The 23,523-nt window shown below is 44.1% G+C and overlaps 1 protein-coding gene across 1 annotated transcript in view; it reads left to right on the top strand.

The window, feature by feature from the left end:
- Positions 1-19,478, top strand: part of gphnb (gephyrin b) — a gene marked incomplete at its 5' end in the record, with an annotated part of 80,372 nt that extends 60,894 nt beyond the window's left edge. Inside the window, 14 exons of the mRNA XM_079996815.1 lie at positions 5,411-5,453; positions 7,407-7,544; positions 10,304-10,396; positions 10,799-10,854; positions 11,929-12,048; positions 13,300-13,358; positions 14,350-14,503; positions 15,448-15,569; positions 16,291-16,378; positions 16,984-17,057; positions 17,535-17,599; positions 17,757-17,860; positions 18,518-18,614; positions 19,154-19,478. Of these exons, the coding sequence (XP_079852941.1) occupies positions 5,411-5,453; positions 7,407-7,544; positions 10,304-10,396; positions 10,799-10,854; positions 11,929-12,048; positions 13,300-13,358; positions 14,350-14,503; positions 15,448-15,569; positions 16,291-16,378; positions 16,984-17,057; positions 17,535-17,599; positions 17,757-17,860; positions 18,518-18,614; positions 19,154-19,287 (1,347 nt within the window). The 3' untranslated portion in view covers positions 19,288-19,478. The remainder of the gene's footprint in view (positions 1-5,410; positions 5,454-7,406; positions 7,545-10,303; positions 10,397-10,798; positions 10,855-11,928; positions 12,049-13,299; positions 13,359-14,349; positions 14,504-15,447; positions 15,570-16,290; positions 16,379-16,983; positions 17,058-17,534; positions 17,600-17,756; positions 17,861-18,517; positions 18,615-19,153) is intronic.
- Between the last annotated feature and the right edge of the window lie 4,045 nt (positions 19,479-23,523).

Genomic DNA, 23,523 nt, shown 5'->3' with positions numbered 1-23,523 from the left:
TCAGGCCCTTCCCTCTACTCTCTCCCCGGGGGGAAGCAGGACTTGCCACAGTAGCATTTTGTCCCATCCTCTATCGCTCTGACAGCTAACACTCCAGCGTTTTGCACTCTCCCTCAGCCCCCTCCATCTCTCTCTCTCTCTCTCTCGCTCTCTCTCTCTCTCTCGCTCTCTCGTAATCTCTATTGACGGCGACTTTTTGATGGTTTCGTTCGTGCGTTTGTTTTGGGGGGATTTTCTTTTTGCTGAGCTCTGCAGCCGTGGTTACCCCGTGTCTCGTCCCTCTGCTCCCTCGCCGGCTGCTGATTGGCCAATCTATCATCCCGACATGCAGATCCAGATCCCCGACAACCGCATCTTCTAGAAGACGGGACGATTAGGCTGGTTCTGCTGTCAGGGTGTTAGGCTAAAAACCCTCGCAAACTGACATGCACACACACATGCACACTGTCATCACCTGTCACACACACACACACACACACGCCTGTCATGTGATTCTTGCGAATGCCATTTCACATGCGTCAGATCTATTATTTACACGTGCATATTTGTGTTTTTGTGTATGTTGGAACTTTTACTGTGTGTGTCTGTGTTACATATTCTTCTTTCATCCTCCTCTTTTCACTCGTTTTTCCCTCACAGTGGCGCGCGCGTGTGTGTGCGTGTGTGCGTGCGTGCGTGCGTGCGTGCGTGGAGGGGTTGAGATTACCGATCGTCCTGGCCTGAGCTCTCCTCCCGAACTCTCTGAGATTGTTTTGCTCACCACACTCCACCCCTCCAACCCCCGCCACCCCACCCCCACCCCCACCCACCAGCTCTGCAACTCTCTCTCAACTCTCTCAACTCTCTCTCTCTCTCTCTCTCTCTCTCTCTGCCCACCCCCTTTCTCTCCGCTCTCTGCCACCGACTACACAGACTGCGTCACCCTCCATCGGCTTTTCTGATTATATTAATTGCAATTATGTTGTTTTGTTTTGATTTATTTCGATTTATTTACCTGCCCGAGTGTTGGGGTCACCCTCTTCATGTTCATTTTGTTTTTGTTTTTTTGAATCAAGAAAGCAGTGCAGTGTTAGTGTTGGTTTAGTCACTGTGTGTTTATTGTATTTCCCCCCCCATTTTCCTGTTGAGTGCAGTGTTACTGTAAAATCACAGGCGTAAGCAAAGGCAAGTAAATCTACATGTATGTCAGGAGCAGATAAACTAGTTGATTGTTTTTTTTTATTTTTTATTATTGTTTATTAAAGATTTATCGCAAAATTAGGCGCTGGTGTAATAGCGTTTTTTCTTTTTGTCACGTGACAAGTTTTTTTTGTGTGCAAAACCTGTTTAGAAGAGGCATGTGAAAAATGTCTGTAGCCGTCGATGGTTAGTCTTCATTTCTGCTTTCAATGTCTGCAATGTGGATCTATCTATCTATCTATCTATCTATCTATCTATCTATCTATCTATCTATCTATCTATCTATCTATCTATCTATCTATCTATCTATCTATCTATCTATCTATCTATCTATTCACCTCTCCTTCCTGCTAGAGTTGCCTTTTGTAGTGGATGTCTGCTTAGGTCTCTTTGTCTGTCTGTCTGTCTTGTGTGTGTGTGTGTGTGTGTGTGTGTGTGTGTGTGTGTGTGTGTGTGTGTGTGTGTTGTGTGTTGTGTGTTGTGTGTGTGTGTTGTGTGTACTGGGTTCGGCCCGGGACAGATGCACTGATGCCTGTGATTCCATTGCTTTATCTCCACTAGCTCCAGTGTAGGTTGGAGGGGCTTAAGGATGATCGCAGGAGGACCTTCAGCTCTCGAGTAACTATCCCACCCCCTCCTTCTCCTCTTCTTCACTCTTTCTCTCTCTCTTTCCTTTCTTCCGAGGAGCGCTGGCATCCGCGCGCAAAACGCCTGGCTTTGTGTGTGGAGCTCGCCCTGCTCGCCTTAGCTGTCCACCTCACACCTCACCACTCACTCTTCTCTCTCTCTCTCTCTCTCTCTCTCTCTCTCTCTCTCTCCCTCTCTCTCTCTCTCTCTCTCTCTCTCTCTCTCTCTCTCTCTCTCCTCTCTCTCGCTCTCTCTCTCTCTCCCTCCATTCCATGTCCTGTCGCTCGCCCTGTTCCCTCTCTGTCTCATTTCACTTTGACTTTTTCTGTGTGTCTGTTGTCCTCCTCCTCTCTGTCTCCATTCGTTCATCTCTATCTCTCTCCCTCTCTTTCTAACACGCTCTGCTTTCGTTTAGCCGTGTCTGGTGTGCTGGATTATCTATTTAACGTAGACGCCATCGGGATGCTGTAGTAGCCTAATGTTGTTGTTGTTCTTGTCGTTGTTGTTGTTGTTTTGTCAAGATTTCATTTTTGGTTGTCTTGTCGTCTCTTCTTTCTTCTCACTTCTTTCCATCGTGTGTTCTCGGCTCCGTAGCTTAGTAGCCTCCGGTCCGTCTGGTCCATGCTTCTTGTTTGTTTGTTTTGTTTTGATTTGATTTGATTTGATTTGATTTGATTTGATTTGATTTGATTTGATTTGTTTTGTTTTGATTTGTTGTTTTGTTTTGTTTTGTTTTGTATTGTTTTGTTTTGTTTTATGGGCTGGGGGACCGCGTCATGCCGAGCCCCCATCCTACCATCCCCTCTCTCTCTCTCTCTCTCTCTCTCTCTCTCTCTCTCTCTCTCTCTCTCTCTCTCTCTCTCTCTCTCTCTCTCTCTCTCACACTCAGCCATCTCACCTGCGACACCCCTCCCCCATCTCCCCACTCACCCCCTGGCGGCTGTTTGGGTGTCACCCGGGATTGGAGGGATGAGGGGGTCAGTAGAGAGGCCCTCACAGGGTATTTTGGGTTTTCTCCACCCCCCCACCCCTTTTCGTTGCGCACACACACACACACACACACACACACACACACACATACACACACACACACACACACACACACACACACACACACACACACACCGTACACACAAACAAAAAACAAGATTAATTGGGATTATGTAGACTAAATACATTGTACATGAGTGTACACCGCGTTCCAAATTATTATGCAAATTGGATTTAAGTGTCATAAACATAAAAAAAAAAATTTTTCAATTAAACTCATTGATGGTATTGTGTCTCAGGGCTCTTTGGATCACGAAATCAATCTCAGACACCTGTGATAATTAGTTTGCCAGGTGAGCCCAATTAAAGGAAAACTACTTAAGATGGACGTTCGACATTATTAAGCAGGCCACAAGTTTCAAGCCATATGGGAAAGAAAAAGGTTCTCTCTGCTGAAAAGCTTCAAATAGTGCAATGCCTTGGACAAGGTATGAAAACATTAGATATTTCACAAAAACTTAAGCGTGATCATCGTACTGTGAAGAGATTTTTGGCTGATTCAGAGCACAGACGGGTTTGTGCAGATAAAAGCATAATGAGGAAGGTTTCTGCCAGATGAATTCATTGGATTAAGAGAGCAGCTGCTAAAATGCCGTTACAAAGCAGCAAACAGGTATTTGAAGCTGCTGGTGCCTCTGGAGTCCCGTGACCCTCAAGGTGTAGGATCCTCCAGAGGCTTGCAGTTGTGCATAAACCTACTATTGGGCCACCCCTAACCAATGCTCACAAGCAGAAACGGTTGCAGTGGGCCCAGAAACACATGAAGACTCATTTTCAAACAGTCTTGTTTACTAATGAGTGCCGTGCAACCATGGATGGTCCAGATGGATGGAGTAGTGGATGGTTGGTGGAGGGCCACCATGTCCCAACAAGGCTGTGACGTCAGCAAGGAGGTGGCGGAGTCATGTTTTGGGCCTGAATCATGGGGAGAGAGCTGGTAGGGCCCTTTAGGGTCCCTGGAGGTGTGAAAATGACCTTGGCAAAGTATATGGAGTTTCTGACTGAACACTTTCTTCCATGGTACAAAAAGAAGAACCGTGCCTTTCGTAGCAAAATCATCTTCATGCATGACAATGCACCATCTCATGCTGCAAAGAATACCTCTGTGTCATTGGCTGCTATGGGTATAAAAGGAGAGAAACTCATGGTGTGGCCTTCATCCTCCCCTGACCTCAACCCTATTGAGAACCTTTGGAGCATCCTCAAGCAAAAGATCTATGAGGGTGGGAGGCAGTTCCCTTCAAAACAGCAGCTCTGGGAGGTTATTCTGTTGATGACTTTAAAATTATACTGACTGTCATTTGCATCGACTATTTAGGAACATCAGAGAAAAATATCATTTGCATAATAATTTGGAACGCGTTGTATATATATATATTATAAAATGTCTCAAAATTACTTAAAAACAACATTAGTAGGAGTAGTAAAAGGAGCACTGATGAAACAAAAATGCTACACACACCTTTCATAACATAATCAAGGGTCCGAAATGTAAACGTAATGCAACGCATTTTGTAAAGGTGTGTGTGTGGAGTGGTTTTTTCACTTGTATCTCTTCATCGTAAGTTCTGTTCTTCATCGAAACAGATGAAAAGGCAGACGGATAGAGAGGCTGTCAACCATCAATTTGGCCATTTGATGCCCTGACCTTTTCACCGAGTCAGGAGAGCGGTCGGTTAAGATAGCCTTCACCGAATTTCAACAGCAAAGGCTCAAAATGTCGACCGACTCCACGACGGCCGATTCTCTCCGTTCGCTTTCCTAGAGGAGTAGATACATGGAAGAGATATAGTTCCCTACTTCTCCACCTTCCCCCATGGATTCCCTACTCTACTCTACTCTGTCCTGCCCCCACCCACTACCCCTCGAAGAGGCTCCAATTGGATTGGATAATCAGATACCCCCACACACACACCCCACCTGACCCTGCCCCACACCCCACCCCCACCCACCACCAGCGACCCCCTCCACAGGACATCTGCACACACCTGAACAGCCACTGCCTCCACACCCCACATGCCGCATTCGTCACCACATTCAGTGTCACACCGTAGCACCACCGACGCCACCGTAGGTAGGCGGTGTCGTTGTGAGTGTGTGTGTGTGTGTGTGTGGTGTGCGTGTGCGTGCGTGCGTGCGTGTGTGTGAGTCTTGTTATACACTACGATATGAATGTCACTTTGTATGGTGTTGCCTTTGTCCATGACCTAAAACATTTATTTCCAAAAGAAAATGGAGTTTATAACATTTAACAACATGAATAACATCACCTTTGACCTTTTGACGACTCCTGTGGGAGGGGGACAGGGCACTAATGACGCTAACGGGAGGTGCATCCACCTCCCGGCTGCAGGACAAAGTGCACGGTGTAGTGACACTGTACTTCTTACGCGCTGTTGTGGGAAAAAAAAAAAGGAAGAAAAACAGGCGAAACTGCTTCTCATCTCTCAAGCATGTTAAACAAAAGCCCCCCCTCTCCCCCCGCCCCTCCGGGTTGTCTGAAATTATCACTCTATCCTTTCTCTCTTTCTTTCTCTATCTCTATCGTCTCCAGGTGCAATCACGATGCAGCAGCAAAGAAAATATCCTAAGATCAAGTGAGTCTGAACCTTATTTGCGCCGAGCGCTCTTTTGTTACCGGGTGTGTGTGTGTGTGTGTGTGTGTGTGTGTCTGCCCATAAAATGTCTGCATCGGACAAGGTTTATTTCTTATGCACCTTCTTCTCAATCCGTGGATAAATGTGAGTGTGTTATACCTGTGTGCCTTATGCGGTGGATTGTGTGTGTAAGTGTGGGTGCATGCGCGTGTGTGTAATCGGGGTGTGTGTGTGTGTGTGTGTGTGACTATGAAGGTCTGCGCGTGTGATGTTCTGCCAAGGGAACGTTAAGCTTCATGTTAACCATCAGAATATGTCGGGGAAGCGTGTGCATGTGTGCGTGTGTTTGTGTGTGTGTGTGTGTGTGTGTGTAAAAAAAAAAAAAAAAAAAGCAGAAATTGGGTCAAGAGGAAGGGAAAAAAAAAAATCTAAGCAGAGCGCCTCTGCTTTTCTGTGAGGCAGAGGAGGGGAGTGAGAGACGGGGAAAGAGAAAGAGGAATGGGGGTGAGAGGGAGAGATTACGCATTAGCTACACCTTGCTTTGTTCCATTTACCTTTGGAAATATTAGAAGGGTATTAACAGACCGGCGTGGCCTGCCACCAAGAGCCACCATCGACTGCAACCAAAACAGGAACATTTCAGCACACACACTCTTTGGGTGGTTTATGGTGGTGTTTTTTTGGTAGGACTTGTGATAATATGTCACTGGATACTGGGAATGCTTCACTGCTGGTATTGGATGAACATCTGAAGTAACGTCAGATCGGTAATGGGTATATAACAAAGGTAATACTACAAGTGTAGATTCATTACTCACATATGCCAGAGGGGCAAATAGGTTTTGAGACTTTTATAAGATTTAGCTGAGCTGATATTTTCAGGAAGGCAATTCCAGAGTCTTGGGGCTGCTGTCGAAAAAGCCTGGTCGGCAAAAATGTGTTTAAAAAAAACCCCCAAAAAAAGAACATAGAAGAATATCCCCAGTACAAAAAAAATCAGACACTAGGTGTCTCATCAGACAATCTCAGAGGTTGTAGATAAAGAGACTGAAGATACAGAGAATAATTTTAGATGGTAACGTGTCCATCATTATGTATGTACATATAGACTGAAGACTACACATAAGGGATAACAGCCAGGGGAACAAGACTGGCATCACTCTGAAGGGCCTTTTTGGGCAATGATAACTGGACCTTATGAGGCTGCTAGCTAGCCCGGGTTCCTCTCCTGAAGTCTTATATTGAAGTTTCTCTAGAGTGTCACAAGATGGAGCCACTAGCTAGTGTTAGCAAGATCATGTAGACCACGTGAAATGGAGGCAGAGAACTGGTATAGGTATAAAAACAGTTATGTATTGGATCGGTATCTGTATCAGTACTCTTTATCAGTACTCTGTGTCAGTACTCTGTGTCAGTACTCTGTATCAGTACTCTGTATCAGTACTCTATATCAGTACTCTTTATCAGTACTCTGTGTCAGTATTCTGTGTCAGTACTCTGTATCAGTACTCTGTATCAGTACTATATATCAGTACTCTTTATCAGTACTCTTTATCAGTACTCTAGATCAGTAATCTATATCAGTACTCTGTATCAGTACTCTGTGTCAGTACTCTGTATCAGTACTCTAAATCAGTAATCTATATCAGTACTCTGTATCAGTACTCTGTATCAGTACTCTAAATCAGTAATCTATATCAGTACTCTATATCAGTACTCTGTATCAGTACTCTGTATCAGTACTCTGTATCAGTGCTCATTATACAGTAGGCCAAGTGTAGGACCCTGAATTAAGTTGTGCAGTTACGTGGCATCAGAGCATCCCTGCCTCAAGTATCAGACTCTGAACTGGATTATTCAGCTCCGGCCCCATCCATCTGATATTTTTATCTTGAAATCATCAAATTCATCCCATGTGACTTTTGTGACTAGCTCTGTGTCCGCCCCCTAAAGGTCACAGTGCAGTGGACATCACCAAGGTGGCCCGGAGACACCGCATGTCCCCCTTCCCCCTCACCTCTATGGACAAGGCCTTCATCACTGTGCTGGAGATGACTGCCGTCCTGGGCACCGAAATCATCAACTACAGAGGTGAGACCCCCCTCCTCCCCTTTAAGTGGTCCCTTCCCTTACCTTCATGGTCATCAGCTTTTTGTGTGTGTGTGTGTGTGTGTGGGGGGCGGGGGGACAGCCTGTCAGACGTTGCCAGACGTTGCCAGACGTTGCAGAAGAAAGCAGCGCTGTTGGGAGGAAGTCCACAGGACAGGGTTTAAATCGTCTTGGACATCTCGCTGCATCAGCAGTGACTGTCCGCCTGTGTTCATGTAACGCACTCACACAAACACACGCGAGTCACTGCAGCGGGCTTATGTCAAAACCCAGAGTTAGCTTTGCTCGCTGGCTTAACTAGCATTACCAGCATATATACAAAGACTTCCCTGAAACACAGGCCGATGTGAACAGCCGTAAAGTGCAAAGGACTTCCCACGGATTTGTACTGACAAACTGACTACTGCTAGCCAAAGCTAAGGCTCCTGGCCCCTGGGGCGGGGCCGCAGGGTTTCAGTTTTCGAGACCCTCGGGGAGGGCTGGGAGGCATCAACGAGAACACACACACACACACACACACACACACACACACACACACTTAAACACAAGGATAATTCTTTCTCTGAGGGCCAGAAGGGCTGGATGGGAAACACCCGACGCCTCAAGGTGTTCATGGGTAACAGATCTACGACAGCTCCATCTCCCCACCCCACCCCTTGCACTTTCTTTTTCGGAGGCTGTAAAGTGACCGTGTTGCTGGAGAGGTGCTGGGTGTGCGGGGCACAGCTGGCAAGGGAGAGATGAAATATTTAGACGGAACAGATGGAGTGGCCCCCCTACTGGTGGGGAGGGGTATGCGTGGATGTAAATGTGTGTGTGTGTGTGTGTGTGTGTGTGTGTGTGTGTGCGTGCGTGCGTGCGTTCACAGCTAGGCACCGAGTGTGTGTGTGTGTGGGCACTCTTGATTTTCTACAGGGTTTTCTATTTGGGGCCTCAAATGTGTGCAGAAACAGGTTTTGGCGTACTGATAAGGTGAAATCAATGAAAGTTAACAGACTAAACACAACGCTCGGTCAAGCTCAACCTCCATTGGCTCACAGAACTCGTGCTCAAATCCCAATGGCTCAGAGAACTCGTGCTCAAACCCCATTGGCCCACAGAACTGGGGGCCTCAGGAGGGAGGCGCCAACCCACTGAAACAGAGCGTCCTGGAACAGGAAGGTTTAGAGGCATGTTAGAATGACTAAAATGTATAATCTGAGTGGTATTTTCAGCAAAAACATTTTTTGGGGACCTCAGAGACCGATATTAACATGTTGAAAAAGAACATAAGCTTTTTTCAGAGCAGATTTCTAAAATAAATAAATAAAGCTGGTGATGTCAGCACGCCCGCTGCTGTAATGACCGTTATGTAAGTGTCCGTTTAAGGGACATGGTTTTAAGTGATGTCATGCTAAGCACAGACACACTTTGCCTCCGTAGCACTCCGGCTGCCGTCATCCTATTCTTTTTTTATTATGGGAGTGCAAGTCGGCAAGAGGTTTTAATGGCGGCCTGGATGGAGGTGGCAGAGAAAAAAAAGTTGATTAAAAACACCAGAAACATTATGATGAAAAAGAAACGAAGAAGGGAAAAGAAGGACATACAAGGTCCCTCTTTTTTTATAGTGCTGACTAAATGGAATAGATACTATCTGTTATTCATAGTTGATCTCTTCACCATCAGCAAGCCAAAAATCATTGTAGTAGTTTCGTACATTTGCAAAAACGTTTTTGTTTTTTTGTTTTTTGTTTTTTACTTGGTTGAGAACTTTTGATTTTGAATCATTATTCAAACTTTAACTCCATATTGGAAAATTTGTACCGAAAAAAGTACAGTGTTGAAGTCAAGGTATTGAAATAAGTGTGTGTTGCATGTCTGGGTGGGTGTATGTCTATTAGTGTCCTATTGTGTAAAAACAGCATTAATAGGGAGTGCTTATTGTGAGGACGCTAAATGTGTCCTCACAATCCAAATGTCCTATTAATGTCCAATTAATTTGCCATTTTATAAAAACAGCATTAGTAGGACATTCTGTCACATTTAGTGCCCTCAGAATGGCCTATTAGCAACGTTAACACACATATATATATATATATATATATATATATATATATATATATATATATATACTGTATATATACTGTATATATTAATATATACTGTATATATAAATATAGTGTGACATAATCCCACTAATCTTGTTTTTTTATGTTTTTTCTTAATTGCTCTATAGACCTGTAAGTGTGTGTGTTTAGCTGTCTCGTTCTACGTGCACAGACATGTTTGTGTGTTTGAGCACGTGCGCTCCGTTCTCACGCGTTCATTTACATCACAGAACCAAATTCTTCAAAGAGAAGAAATTCTTCCTTTCCAGATGTGTTAATTTGTTGTTGTTGTTCTTTTTGTGGGAGTAATGGAGGTGGAAATTTGCATAGAGACCCTTCCGGTCACAAATGTGTGTGTGTGTGTGTGTGTGTGTGTGTGTGTGTGTGTGTGTGTGTGTGTGTGTGTGTGTGTGTGTGTGTGTGTGTGTGTGTGTGTGTGTGTGTGTGTGTGTGTGTGTGTGTGTGTGTGTGTGTGTGTGTGTGTGTCAGATGGTGAGTCATGCGAAGATCCTGATGTGAGGAGTCACACATTCTCTAACACACACACACACCTCCAGCACATATGTCTCCCTGCATCTTTGTCTGAATCAGACATAGTCTCTCTCACACCCCCCCCCCCCTCTCCCTCTCTCGCGCTCTCTCTCCCCCCTCTAGATGGGATGGGTCGAGTCCTGGCTCAGGACGTTTATGCCAAAGACAACCTTCCGCCCTTCCCTGCTTCTGTCAAGGACGGATACGCTGTGAGAGGTGAGGGCCCCCCCTTGTCTCTCCCTCTATCTCTCTCTCTTGCTCTCTCCCTCTATCTCTCTCTCTCGCTCTCTCTCTCTCTCTCTCTATTTTCATCTCTGTCGCTCCGTCTCTCCGCTGCTCGCCCTCTTCCTCTCTGTCTCCTTGGCTCTTTCTCTCACGCCGGTTTGTTCCGTACTCGGTCGGAGCCCGCTGCCCACCAAATCAAATGACTCAGTGACGAATGTCATGACACATTCCTACACACACACATACACACACACACACACACACACAAAGAGTCTTCTCCCACACACACAAATCCACACACACGCGCGTGCGCAGGAGACACATGCGCACACAAACATGAGCGTTTTCTGTCGTACGTGCGTGTAACGTTCCTAAATCTGCCTCACCTTTCAGCGGCTGACGGCCCAGGCGACCGCTTCATCATTGGAGAGTCCCAAGCTGGAGAGCAGGTAGAGAAACCTACACACACACACACATACGCGCACGCGCGCACGCACTCACACACACACACACACACATACACACATACACACACACACACACACAGCACACACACACACACACACACACACACACACACACACACACACACACACACTCACACACACACACTCTTACTGGTATCAAAGTGAGGACCAAGTAAATACACCCGGTAAATAGAGGTGTGAATCTTCACTGGCCTCACGATTCAATTACGATTCACCTGTCAACGATTCTCGACGCATCTCAATGTATCGCATCCACAATTTATATTTATTTATCCCCAATATATGGGCACCACCAAGGCCTGTGCCAGGGAGAGGTTGAATGTGAAGGTGAACATCTGGGGAAGCAGGTCGGCACAGGTCTTCAGAACATGTCCGGGGATGCCGTCCGGACCGGCTGCTTTCCTGGTGTTCACCTGTCTCAGTGCGCTCACCTCCGCCGGTGGAACTCGGTTCTGTTGTGCCAACCAGGGAGCTAATGCGAAAGCGTCAGCATTCACCGTGGTGGAAGCTCTGCCTCTGTAGTCCATAATAGTCCATAATCCCCGCCACATGTGTCCGGTGTCAGACAGCTGGAACTGAGACTCCGCTCCTTCCCTGTACTGGCTTTGCCTCTTTCACAGCCCTTCTCAGTTGGTAAGACGGCGCTTTATAATCGTCCATGTTCCCAGACAAGAGCTAGCGCGGCGTAGGCCGGGGTGCACGCGTTCAGTGCGTCCCGTATGGATTTGTCACATCTTCCACTCGCTTAGCAATGAAGTTCGTCACCACTTCCGTAAACCCACTGACCTCATCAGGGGTGCGAAACACGGCCCAGTCGATGTCACTCAGCACGTCCTGTAGCGTGTAGAATGATGATTCTGATGCAGAATTGTCCACATGCTTATCGGCCTTGTTATTTTGTGTGTGTGTGTGTGTGTGTGTGTGTGTGTGTGTGTGTGTGTGTGTGTGTGTGTGTGTGTGTGTGTGTGTGTGTGTGTGTGTGTGTGTGTGTGTGTGTGCGTGCATGTGCCCGTGCGTGCGTGTGTGCGCGTGCAGCCCACCCACACAGTGATGCCCGGCCAGGTGATGAGGGTGACGACGGGCGCTCCGATCCCGTGCGGGGCCGACGCCGTGGTCCAGGTGGAGGACACGGAGCTGCTGCGCGAGTCCGAGGACGTAAGACTCTTCCTCCATTAAACACCAAACCCAAAAATAGTTTATTGCAGCGGGAGTCTGTGCCGAAGAGGGGAAATACGTCTTTTGAATAATGGATATTTGTCAAAATGGCTAAAATGAGCAATTGCAATTTGGCAAAAGATACATTGCCAATTTCCAAACATTTATACATCCTTCTTACCTGTAATCGTAAACATTATACTATATTTACCATATTCATGCCTGGAAGAATCTTGTAACACGATTTCAGACACCCCTAAAGTGGACCATACCATTATGCTGAGCATCGCACTCCGCGGCGGAGGGCGCATTCCGCAGCTCAGATCAGAGCAATCTTTTTTCCAAACAAAGCAACAAAGTGTGTTTTTATTATAGATTTATTTTCTCATTGAATGAAACAAAAAAGCCCAGTGTGTAGCAGTGTGTAACAGTGAGTAATGGGGACACTTTCTCAGCCACTGTGTTACCAATCCCCCACCCCCCACTGGAGAAAAAGGTTGACCCCCTGATTCTCATTGCATAATTCACACTCTGAGTAAATGGGCTTGTCATATTTTTATTGGGCGAATAGTTTGCCACGATGTTGCAGTGTCCTACGTTGCTGGGGACTATTTTTCTCAGTGGCAGCTAATAAGATTTTACTGAGAAACTAGAAGAACGAGAGGAACTAGTTATAAAATCATTTCAAATCAATATTCCCTCTCAAAATGTTATTTTATTAAGTGAGTAGCTATGCAATAATAATAATGTGCAGCCAGCCGGTCATTATAAAATAACCACCTTTAGAATGACACAAGACCCCGCTTCACGTCAGGGTCCAAATCATCCTGTCCCGCCTTATTTTTTGCGATAATGAGCGACTGGCTGCACATTAGCCCATATACTGTATATGCAACCCATTTATCACATATTGCATATTTTTTCCCATACTGCGCCACTCTAATGTCTGGTTGAACTCAACACCTCAACCCTGAGCAAAGTAAAGTTAGTCCCAAGTTAAATAAGGCTGTACGGCTCTGAAAATCACTGAAAGATTTATCGTTTCCAGTTTCATTTTGTCCTGACTAAGTTGGGAATGAAGTCCGCCCAAGCCTGAATCAAATACACAAGAGTTTCCACCTTTCCAGGGGAGAGGAGCCGAGCAGCCCCGAGGCGCTGGGGCCTACGGGGACAGGCCAGCGGGAGGGCTGTGTCTTCATCTCCATCCCGTTGCGATTGGCTCTCACACAGTTTTGTCTTTGTCTTTCCCAGGGCACAGAAGAGCTGGAGGTTCGGATCCTCGTACAGGCTCGTCCCGGACAGGACATCAGGTGAGCGCCGAATTTCATCGTGTTTTTTACGTTTTTACCCATAGAAAGTCCAGCACTGCTCCCACCAGAGCGATACATCATTTCTTGTATAGGGTTCGTCATGCAGGAAGAAGACACACATGTGGAAGACTTAATACATTGCAGCCCCAAAAAACAATCTTTCCAGCTTTCTAGCCAATACACGTTAAGAAGAATTGCCTGCATTTTGTTAAGCCCTTGAGCAAGGAAAACTGTTTGTGAGTATAATGTTTTCAGCCCGGTATTACCATGTATTACTTTGCTTCCGGAGCCAAAGTTCTCTTTGTAATGTGTGTACGTACATTTTTTTGTGTCTCGTAAAACCTTTCTTAAATTCTTCTTTTGTTCTTGAGAAAAGAGCCTCATAAAAACCAACACGAAACATGCAAAGTATCTCAACTTTAAGCGCGCTTCAGTCATACCACATGTTTAATGCCAATTTATCCTAAACTGGATGCGAGTGACTGTGTGTGTGTGTGTGTGTGTGTGTGTGTGTGTGTGTGTGTGTGTGTGTGTGTGTGTGTGTGTGTGTGTGTGTGTGTGTGTGTGTGTGTGTGTGTGTGTGTGTGTGTGTGTGTTTGTGTGTGTGGTGAGATTTGGCTCTTTACAAGTGACTCAGTATAAAGATTCCTGACTCATTTGAAAGATTTGTTCACTATGAATGATTGCTTGCAAGTCTCGCATCACCACTTATGAAGTCTTATTAGGTCTACAAATGCCTACTGGAACATGTTATTAATAAGACATTAAAATTGGAATTTCAATTGTTTTAGACTGGCAGAAACTCGAGAAGAAAAAGATGATGGCCATTAGGTTCCTGGAAACATTTGTAATCAGAATGTACTTTGTGTCCCGCTGTCTTGATACCCTCTGCCTCTCTCTCGATCCCCAACCCCCCTCTCTCTTGCTCTCTCTCTCTCTCTCTCTCTCTCTCTCTCTCTCTACTTTTACATCCCTTCGGTGCGTCCTCCAGGCCCATTGGTCACGACATCAAGCGCGGGGAGTGCGTTCTGGCCAAAGGAACCCACATGGGGCCATCTGAGATCGGCCTGCTGGCTACCGTGGGCGTCACCGAGGTGGAGGTTCAGAAGTTCCCTGTGGTGGCCGTCATGTCGACAGGCAACGAGGTGATACGCTCAATTGTGTTTATGTTGAACGTGTTCTTTTACAAGTCAGTCTTAGTTGCTGATAACTTATAGTAACAGGTAACAAGAAAACTTATAGTAACCGGTAGTGTAGGCTACACACTACCTACCCCGCTTTAGGTGGGCTAAAGCGGGGTACACACTACAAGAAAGTCAAGCCGATTTTGGGCCGAATCCCCACTTCTGACGATGGTGGGCAGATCAAAAAAAAAGCTGATCTTTTTTGTGGTTCTAAAGATTATCTTGTCAGATTTTCCTGTCGTTTGAGGTATGTTAAGAGGTTCGGAGATTTACGATCTGATATCCTGTAGTGGGAACGATGAGGACGGCCAAGGGCGTGGCCTGTGGTTTGTCATGTGGGAAAGAGCGATAGCCAATCAGGAGCCATACTGACTGAAAGGGAAAAAGTTCTAAACACAAGAGCAGCCATGGCAGCAAATGATCAAATGTACAGTTCATGTTCACACCGTCTCCACCACTTCATCCATTGTATTTTCTTATTTCCTTTTGGATTTTCTGTAAATAATAGTGCAAAAACTTCCATAGCTAGTTCTTCCTGTCCGTCGTCCGCCATGTTCGTTTACTCTAAAGTCACGTTGGATCGCGAGAGATTTGCGGGATTTCCAGTTTTGAGAGTAGCCGCACAAGATTTGATGCGAAGGTGTGGTTACGCGAGATTAGGACTCTGGTTGTTGGTGAATGGAATCTGTTAGTGTACCGTTTTTGCCAAATGGTTGCTCTCCACACGCTACAGGAACAAATCTGTTCAATGTATCATTATATGTGTGGGGTCTCTCACATTTTCATATGTGTGGGGTCTCACACATTTTCAACATCTGTTCAGATTTGAAAAATCTTTTCATGTGGGCCAACCTTAAGAGGAGAGTCTCAGTTGCTTCAGGTCTCCGCCCTGTGTGCCGTGACAGCTGCTGAACCCAGAGGACGACCTCCACCCTGGGAAGATCCGGGACAGCAACCGTTCCACCCTGCTGGCCACCATCCAGGAGCACGGCTACCCCACCATCAACCTGGGCATCGTGGGAGACAAGTACAACTTTTATGTAGACTTTCATAGGGGGCGCTATAAGCACATTTGGACCCATTAATGATATACGGTTATTGTTAAAGTTGAGAAATAGCAAATAGGGATTTGTTGTCTTTCAACCCAGGCCTTATTGAAATGTTTATAACTGTTCATAGCACACCTTTGCACACGCTTTCCTACTGAGAAGCTTACTGCTCAGCTGCAGCTTCTCTCTGTCTAAAAGCCTTAAAGAAAGTGTTAAATCTCCTTTTTTTTTAACTGGAAACTCACAATATTGTCAGGCATTTATATGTTATACCGATAGAAAATTGTCGCAAATCATGGATCTTATCAGGGTTTTATTGACTCTTTTGCACTTCCGCAAATCAGCTCTTTGGCTACATCCATGTTACAGTTAGAGACTAGAAAGAGGAATTGCATCGATTCCTACTGGCAAATCGCAGTAGCTAACAATACACTTTGGGTGTAACCGCAGAAATTGCAACAGTAGTTTTAAGTAATTTACTTCATTAGATTTATATAGAAGGAATGCTATGTGATATGGTTATTCATATATACTGTATGTATATTGTCTCTGTCTCTTTCTCTGGCTTTCTGTGGCTCTCCCTCCTCCTCTTTGTCAGACCAGCACTCTTATTTTTCCTTCTTTTCCTCCATTCCCTTCCTCTTCTCCTGCAAAATGGATGTTGACTTGTGCGTCTGTGTTTCTGCTTCCGCCCCACAGCCCTGATGACCTCCTTAATGCTCTGAACGAGGGGATCAGCCGTGCTGACGTCATCATAACCTCAGGAGGAGTATCCATGGGAGAGAAGGTACCGAGGCCCCTTTTTGCTGCGCTGCACTGACGCCTGGTGGAAGACAGTGGGAGCTGCAGGAGAGGCTTTGACTCATGGAAACCTCATTCTGCAAAAGCTAAAATAGCACTCAGACAGACCTCAGTCAAAAATCATGTGAAAATATTGGTCAGAAGGACAAATATAATTAATGATTATAATATAAATATACTCCTAAATAACCTTTCTGTTATGCAGGAATGATGAAGATAGGTGAAAAATACTTTTTATTTTTTTTAAGTACTTTTTTGTCTCTAAGGTTTAGAGACAATCAGCCGCTTATAAGATATAGCAGTAGATTACAACATTTTTGTTCTATATCACTTAGTTTGGATCATTGATTGATGTCTTTTTTTATTTGAGACATTTAAGAAAACAATTGATAAGAAACACAAGAAATATAAAAAATGTGAAAAATAAAATAACAAAATGAAAGAAAACATTCAACAAATTCTTCATGGGGAAAAAATAAACAACTATAGAAGAATCTCATTTAGCTATTAACATAAATAATTATTGGTTATTATTGGTTATTGATGCCATGCTCCAGTGACGCTCAATCTTATGTGTTTCTTCTCCTCCAGGACTACCTAAAACAGGTGCTCGACGTGGATCTTCACGCTCAGATCCATTTTGGTCGTGTTTTCATGAAACCAGGGTGAGAAGGAAAATGACCATCCGGTTTAAAATTTACAAATAAGGGGTCGCTCTCTCTCAGGTCCAGGATTTAAAACAACAGTGGTGCTACAAGGACATCATTTGCTCTGTTTTAGAGGGAAATGTGACCTTTTGCACTGTGTTTGGTTCATTCCTTAGTGTGGTGATATAAATGGGTGTTTTCATCCCCCTTTGGGACCTTTTTTCTCATGTGGCTTATAATGTTTTTATTAATTAATATTATGATTTGCTATATCATTATAACTTAAATGTATTTGTTTGTTTGTTTATTTATGATCTTATTTGTTTATTTATTTGTTGACACCTTTGTTTATTTATTTATATGTTTTTTTATTTCTAGTTTTGTTAATTGAATTGTCTTCCAGTTATTTCTGCTTGTACCAGTGGATTCAGTAGATACCACATAATAATACCGCTAAATAAAGGTTTCTAAAAACTCCAAAACTCTCTCTTTCAGTCTCCCAACAACTTTCGCCACCTTGGACATGGACGGTGCTCGCAAACTTATCTTTGCCCTCCCAGGTAGTGTGTGAAGTTGAGAGAAAGAGCCAATCTGTTTCTTGTCGCACCGAAGAGAGGTTATTCACCCCTTGTTCTCTCCCATCGGTCTGGCTCTGTCGTTCTCTCTCTTTCTCGCTCTCTCTCTCTCCCTCCATCTCTGCCCCACCGTTTGTCCTAGGTAATCCCGTGTCTGCTGTTGTTACTTGTAACCTCTTCGTCATCCCCGCTTTGAGGAAGATGCAGGGGATACTGGACCCCAGGCCTACCATCATCAAAGCCAGGGTAAAAGCAAAACAAGGCCTAGAAAAGTTCAAAATTTCAATGTCTTCAACAACTCTACCTCAATTTCAGGTTAGCCTTCGAACGTTGGTTGGTACGAAGGGTTGGTCTACCTTTAAATAATGATACGAGGTTCAGCCTTTTGGGAGTGGCAGCTTTTGAGCCTCCCGTTTCTACAGCTTTTTGTCCAAAAGTTCAGGAGGGCAACTGTTGACAAAGTCATTCATAAGTATGTTATCTCGTCCACATCTGCTGGATGAAAATTTGCTGTTTGCTTGAATAGTTGCTTGAATGTGCCCTTGGCAGAGGAAACCTGTGACAAGCTAAGCTAAAAGCTCGCTGGCCGGCGGAGAACATTTACAAGGTCTTCAAGTCGTTTAAAGTCATTAGAATGTCGCATTGGTTAAAATATCTTGATGCATTTCTACCATTTCATTGAAGAGGACAAAGAAGGATTCATATTATTTTACTCACTTTTACTTCAGTGTCATGTTGCTGCGCCACCAGTGCTTCTGAAGTGTGTGTGTGTGTGTGTGTGTGTGTGTGTGTGTGTGTGTGTGTGTGTGTGTGTGTGTGTGTGTGTGTGTGTGTGTGTGTGTGTGTGTGTGTGTGCGTGGGCGTGGGCGTGGGGTTTTTTTGGGGGGGGGGGGGTTCCAACAGTTGTCCTGTGATGTGAAGTTGGACCCACGCCCTGAATACCACCGCTGCATTCTGACATGGCATCACCAGGAGCCTCTGCCGTGGGCACAAAGCACAGGTAAACACAAAATGGAGGCTTTACACCAAATGCAAAAAAACGACAGGAACAAACCGAAAGTCAATTAATTCCTATGGCTAGCCAGATTCCGCAGACAGGAAGCTATGACGTGGTGCTGTGCAAATTTTCTCGCGTCCAATCGAGGCTCTCACTTTACTCCCACTTTAATCTTTTGCAAATATATATTTTAAAAATAAATGCAATTTAACTCTTAACTCTTACCTCTATGGTATGCTTTTTTTGCCATATTTTTGCTTTGTTGTGTTTTTATTTTATTTAGATTTTTGTTTTTATTTTTTCATTAATGTTTTATATTCTGATTCTAATATTAGATATTATTTAGATATTGTTACTTTTATTACTCAACTTGCTTTGTATAATCTTTGGAGTTGGACTGTGTGACATAAAGTTTCTTGAGTCTTTGAACTATGGCTTTAGCTTTCACTTTAACTCAAGCGGAAGTTGAAATGAAGCGTGTCGCGACCTGAAGCGGCAACATTTCACCCTTTTTGTCCCTCCTGTGTCCCCCACCTCCACAGGGAACCAGGTGAGCAGCCGACTGATGAGCATGCGCAGTGCCAACGGGCTCCTGATGCTACCTCCCAAAACCGAGCAATACGTGGAGCTGCACAAGGGCGAGGTGGTGGACGTGATGGTGATCGGCCGGCTATGATGGCGTCACCGGCGGGATGGAGGAGTTTGGCTTCGTACGACGGAACGGGTGGTTCACGGTGCATGTCCACATATCATTGACTATTCTGTAATATGCAACGGCACAGCTAGTTTTTATTGATTTGGATAACGTTGAGGTATAGTCAACATCTTGATCACAAACCTAGGTACATATGGAAAAAAAAAAGAATAATTAATTTAAAAAGATTATAGTATTTCAAAGAAAGAAAATATAACTTTTAATGAAAAAAAATCTAATTATAAAAAGAGATTTATTCTGTAATATATTATTATGATTATTCTTCTTATTATTATCATTATTCTTCTTATTATCATTATTATATTAAGGCGACTTTGTTCCTTTCATTGCAATTGCTTTGTGTGTTCAATGCTAGACCTTATCTATAGCAGTAGCATTTTAATAGACAGCTGTAGGTGCCTGCTGGGGACAACAACAAAAAAAAGATACAATTATTATTTTCTCATCTTTAGTGGAAAAAGAATTATCAGTTTTTTTGGAAAAATGAGAACGTAGAGGAAGATTTCCCACGGTGCTCGGCCAGGAGGAAGGGGGGGGCGCGTCTGAGCCCCTCCCTCCTTTGAGTGCCCGTCAAGGTGACACTTCTGTTTTTTCTCATCATTAGTATGCATCATAATGGCTTCACAAAGAGCTTTGCTTGTTGTTTATCTCGTGAGTCTTGTTTATGTGCGCAGTGCCAAATGCCTGGGCGGGGGTGGGGGGTGGGGGTGGGGGCTATGGGGGGCGGGGGCGGACACCCAGCCCGCCCCGAATCTCGTCCGCCCGGACCCCCTGAAGCTTCCTTAAATTCACGATGACCAGGTGTAAAACATACCCCCCTACGCACACACACACACACACACACACACACACACACACACTTCCAAAAACACCTCCCAATATACCCCCCCACCCCCACCCCCCAAACCAACCAGAGGGCGAGCTCAACCCGGGGAAATAATATTTTATTTGATCAACTATTGAAGACATTTAAAGAAAAAAAAAAGAAGGATAAAGAGAAAAAAAAAACAGCTTCTTTAAGTGCTGACAGCCTTTTTAATCAACTTCACAAAAAATGTACAGAGAAAAAAAAACCCAGAACAAACAAGAAGAACCATGTTGTACAGATATATGTGACCAGCACTCCTAAGGAAATTATTATTAAGCAATGAGGAGACATCAAAGAACGCTGTACTATAACATTTTCTGTAATGATATGAAACTGATGAAAGAGACTAAAGATAATAAAAATCCTTGATCATTATGTAAAAAAAGAGTTCTTGTTGGGTTTCCTTTTTTAAATAAAATTATCTAAATCAAAGGAAATAAGTGATTTTTTTCATCTTTCAACAATGTTTCCATGTTTCCGCTCCGTTTCCGGTGCCTTTTGGAGTGTGTGTGTGTGTGTGTGTGTGTGTGTGTGTGTGTGTGTGTGTGTGTGTGCGTGCATCTGTGTGTGGTCCCTCTGTACACTTGACTCAAGTAAAAGTACTTTTACTTTAAACAAATAGTCACCCGTGTATAAGTAAAAGTAGTTATACCAAATAAGAACTTCAGCCTGAGTATTTATTTAGAATACCAATCACTTTGAGCCTGCTTTACACCTAGTCCATATTCCTATCCAACAATCGGATCCTCCCACTAGTTGCCAGCGGATGAGCTATGTCTGAGTTTTGCATCACAAAATATGTCGGGGAAAATTGGGGAGCTGTTTTTATTCAGAGCAGTGAGTAGTTCGCTCAGCTGGACATTTCCATGAATAAAAACTTCAAACACCATCTATATAATGTTTGCAAAGTACGAACACAAAAAAAAAAAACACAATTCACTTATATAAAGAGATTTATTGATAGTGAATATGGTGACATCTAACCGATGTTAATGTTAATAACGTCATTATTTTGAAATGCCTGACTTATTCACTTAGTTTCAAGCCCAGTTCCAATTAAAAAAAACTTGACGTCACTTCCGGTCACAGTGTCGGACTGAAACTTGTTGCATGAGTTGATGATTCTGAATGCATCCCGGAACACAGCGCGTCACAGCTTTTTGCCTGCAGAATCCGACTCTCCTTACGAATGAATGTCCTCTCCAGTTTGGTGTTGTCGCTTGTGGTGTTCCTTGTGAAGCAGGCTCTAATATCTATTTATCTGCCTTTAAAGTGGTAAGCCTTCTTCCTGAGAAAGGTGGACCCCGCCACCAGCGATGGAAACATATCATTTAGAGGAGCACATACATAACACATACATTGAATGGCTGTTTCCGATTGTGTGCAAGCTAAACAAATAAGTGATAAATATAAAATATGTGATTTTTTTTTTCCAACAAAATAATCTTCCCGATTACCAAGTTAATGTCAAGGAGTCAAGGACATTTCTTTTTTCATTTTGTTTTAATACAGGGCTAAGGATGGGGTGATACTGGAAATGTTCTGATGTGATGGAGGGAAGGGAAGGAGAGATGTGATGTGAAAACATGTAACTGTGATCCATTCAAATAAATTGTGCGAAAGACCAAGCTTTCTCTTTGAATCTTTTCGGGAAGCGATGGGTGTGATCAGTCGCTGACAGGACGGGGTCCGGATGTGGAAAAGGTTTAGCGCTGAGGTGTATGTGAGGATTACACTGATAGAAGACGCAGAGGGAAACCGGCAGCTTCCAGGATCGGATGAGACATTTCTCAGGCAGCATTATTGATAAGACTGTTCTTTTTTTTAAATTAATTGAATATTTTCTTCAACATAAAATGACAGTAGAGTCTAGTTAGCTGGTCAAAATGACCTGGTTGGTCTCCAAAATTATCCGGACTATGGACATTACTATATGGGTGTCATTACTAAAATAATTCAATGCATTCTATTGCGATTACGCACATTTGAGAATTGTTCGTATTTTTCGAGCTTACAGAGATTATTGTGCGTAATCACCGGGTGTCATGACATTTCACTGCATACATGTACGGCCGTATGTGTATGTATGTGACAAATAATCTCTTGAACTTGAACTTGAACTTGATATCACTAGATGTCTAAGGTGCGTGCGTGTGCGCGTGTGTGCGTGTTTTACGGTGATGTGGAAGCTCTCCTGCATAAAGCAGAGTCATGTCCAGCCAAAGAATGTAATGAACAGACGCTGGAAGAGGGTGTAGGGAGTGTGGAGCAGAAAGAAAGAAAGAAAGAAAAGAAAAGAATGTAATTCATTATAATTATAAAAAATAATAATAATAATAAATAACAAAAATCCCAGCCATTGTTTTCCGACGAAAAGCAGTTCCGGCCTTGGCCACCGGGGGGAGGAGCGGCGCTGTGGCGCGGAGGAGGAGTTGCCATGGGGACTAGACGACGCGAGACGCGCGCGCGCGGCCGCCGTTTCCGGTCCTGCCGAGGCTGCGCGGGGCTGCGCGAGGGCGCGGTCACGTGAGCCGCGAAGGGGGAGGAAGACGAGCGACGTCATGGCGCGGGCGGCGCGGCGCTGAATGGAGCCAGCGCAACAGGGGGGGGGGGATGATAACTGCTGTTAAAGTCCGTCAGAAGCGGTGAGTGGCTTCCTTCAAAAGCTTGATTATTGCTCGATACTTTCGGATATATGTTTATTCTCTGTTAGGCGTCCTTGGGCTGCTGGAAAGCCGCTGCTAAATTAACGCGGTGAATTATTACGGCCAGTCAATGAATATTCGTCGTTGTTGTTATCGTTGCGATGTTAACATGTAACGTCATACTCTTCATGTAACCGCAAAGTCATTGTTTTGTTTTTATTTATTCTGATGCGGTTTCTTCAGTTTGTAAATGTGCTGCTGCTCCTATCTCCAGCACTGAGGAACAGTGGAGACTGGAACACTGTTGCACCAATCCTCTGATAATATGATTTGGATAAGACCTTAAAAACATTTATTTTTTTTTGTTTGTTTTTTAAATCTACATCCTTTCAATTATATTTGCAATTGCAATGGACCAGTGGGGACTCTCTCGCTCTGTCTATCGGGAAACCATCCTTTTAAATCAGTTAGGTTAGATGTTACACATAAGTATAGTTTGACCCTCCGATATGTGCATTGGTTTCACTCAAACTAATTGCTTTAAGTTGTGAAAAAGAAACGATTCACTTGCTTCATGTTAAAATTGACAATTAAAGAACACACTTAAGATGGAAAAACATAAAAAAAATGTTTTTAAGGAGAACCAAAGAAGTTCCAATGAAGGGCCATGGTGTAATCTGTCAA

This window comes from Zeus faber, assembly GCF_960531495.2.
Source record: "Zeus faber genome assembly, chromosome: 2".
In the NCBI taxonomy this organism is placed as follows: Eukaryota; Metazoa; Chordata; class Actinopteri; order Zeiformes; family Zeidae; genus Zeus; species Zeus faber.
This window is presented reverse-complemented; position numbering and strand designations above follow the sequence as displayed.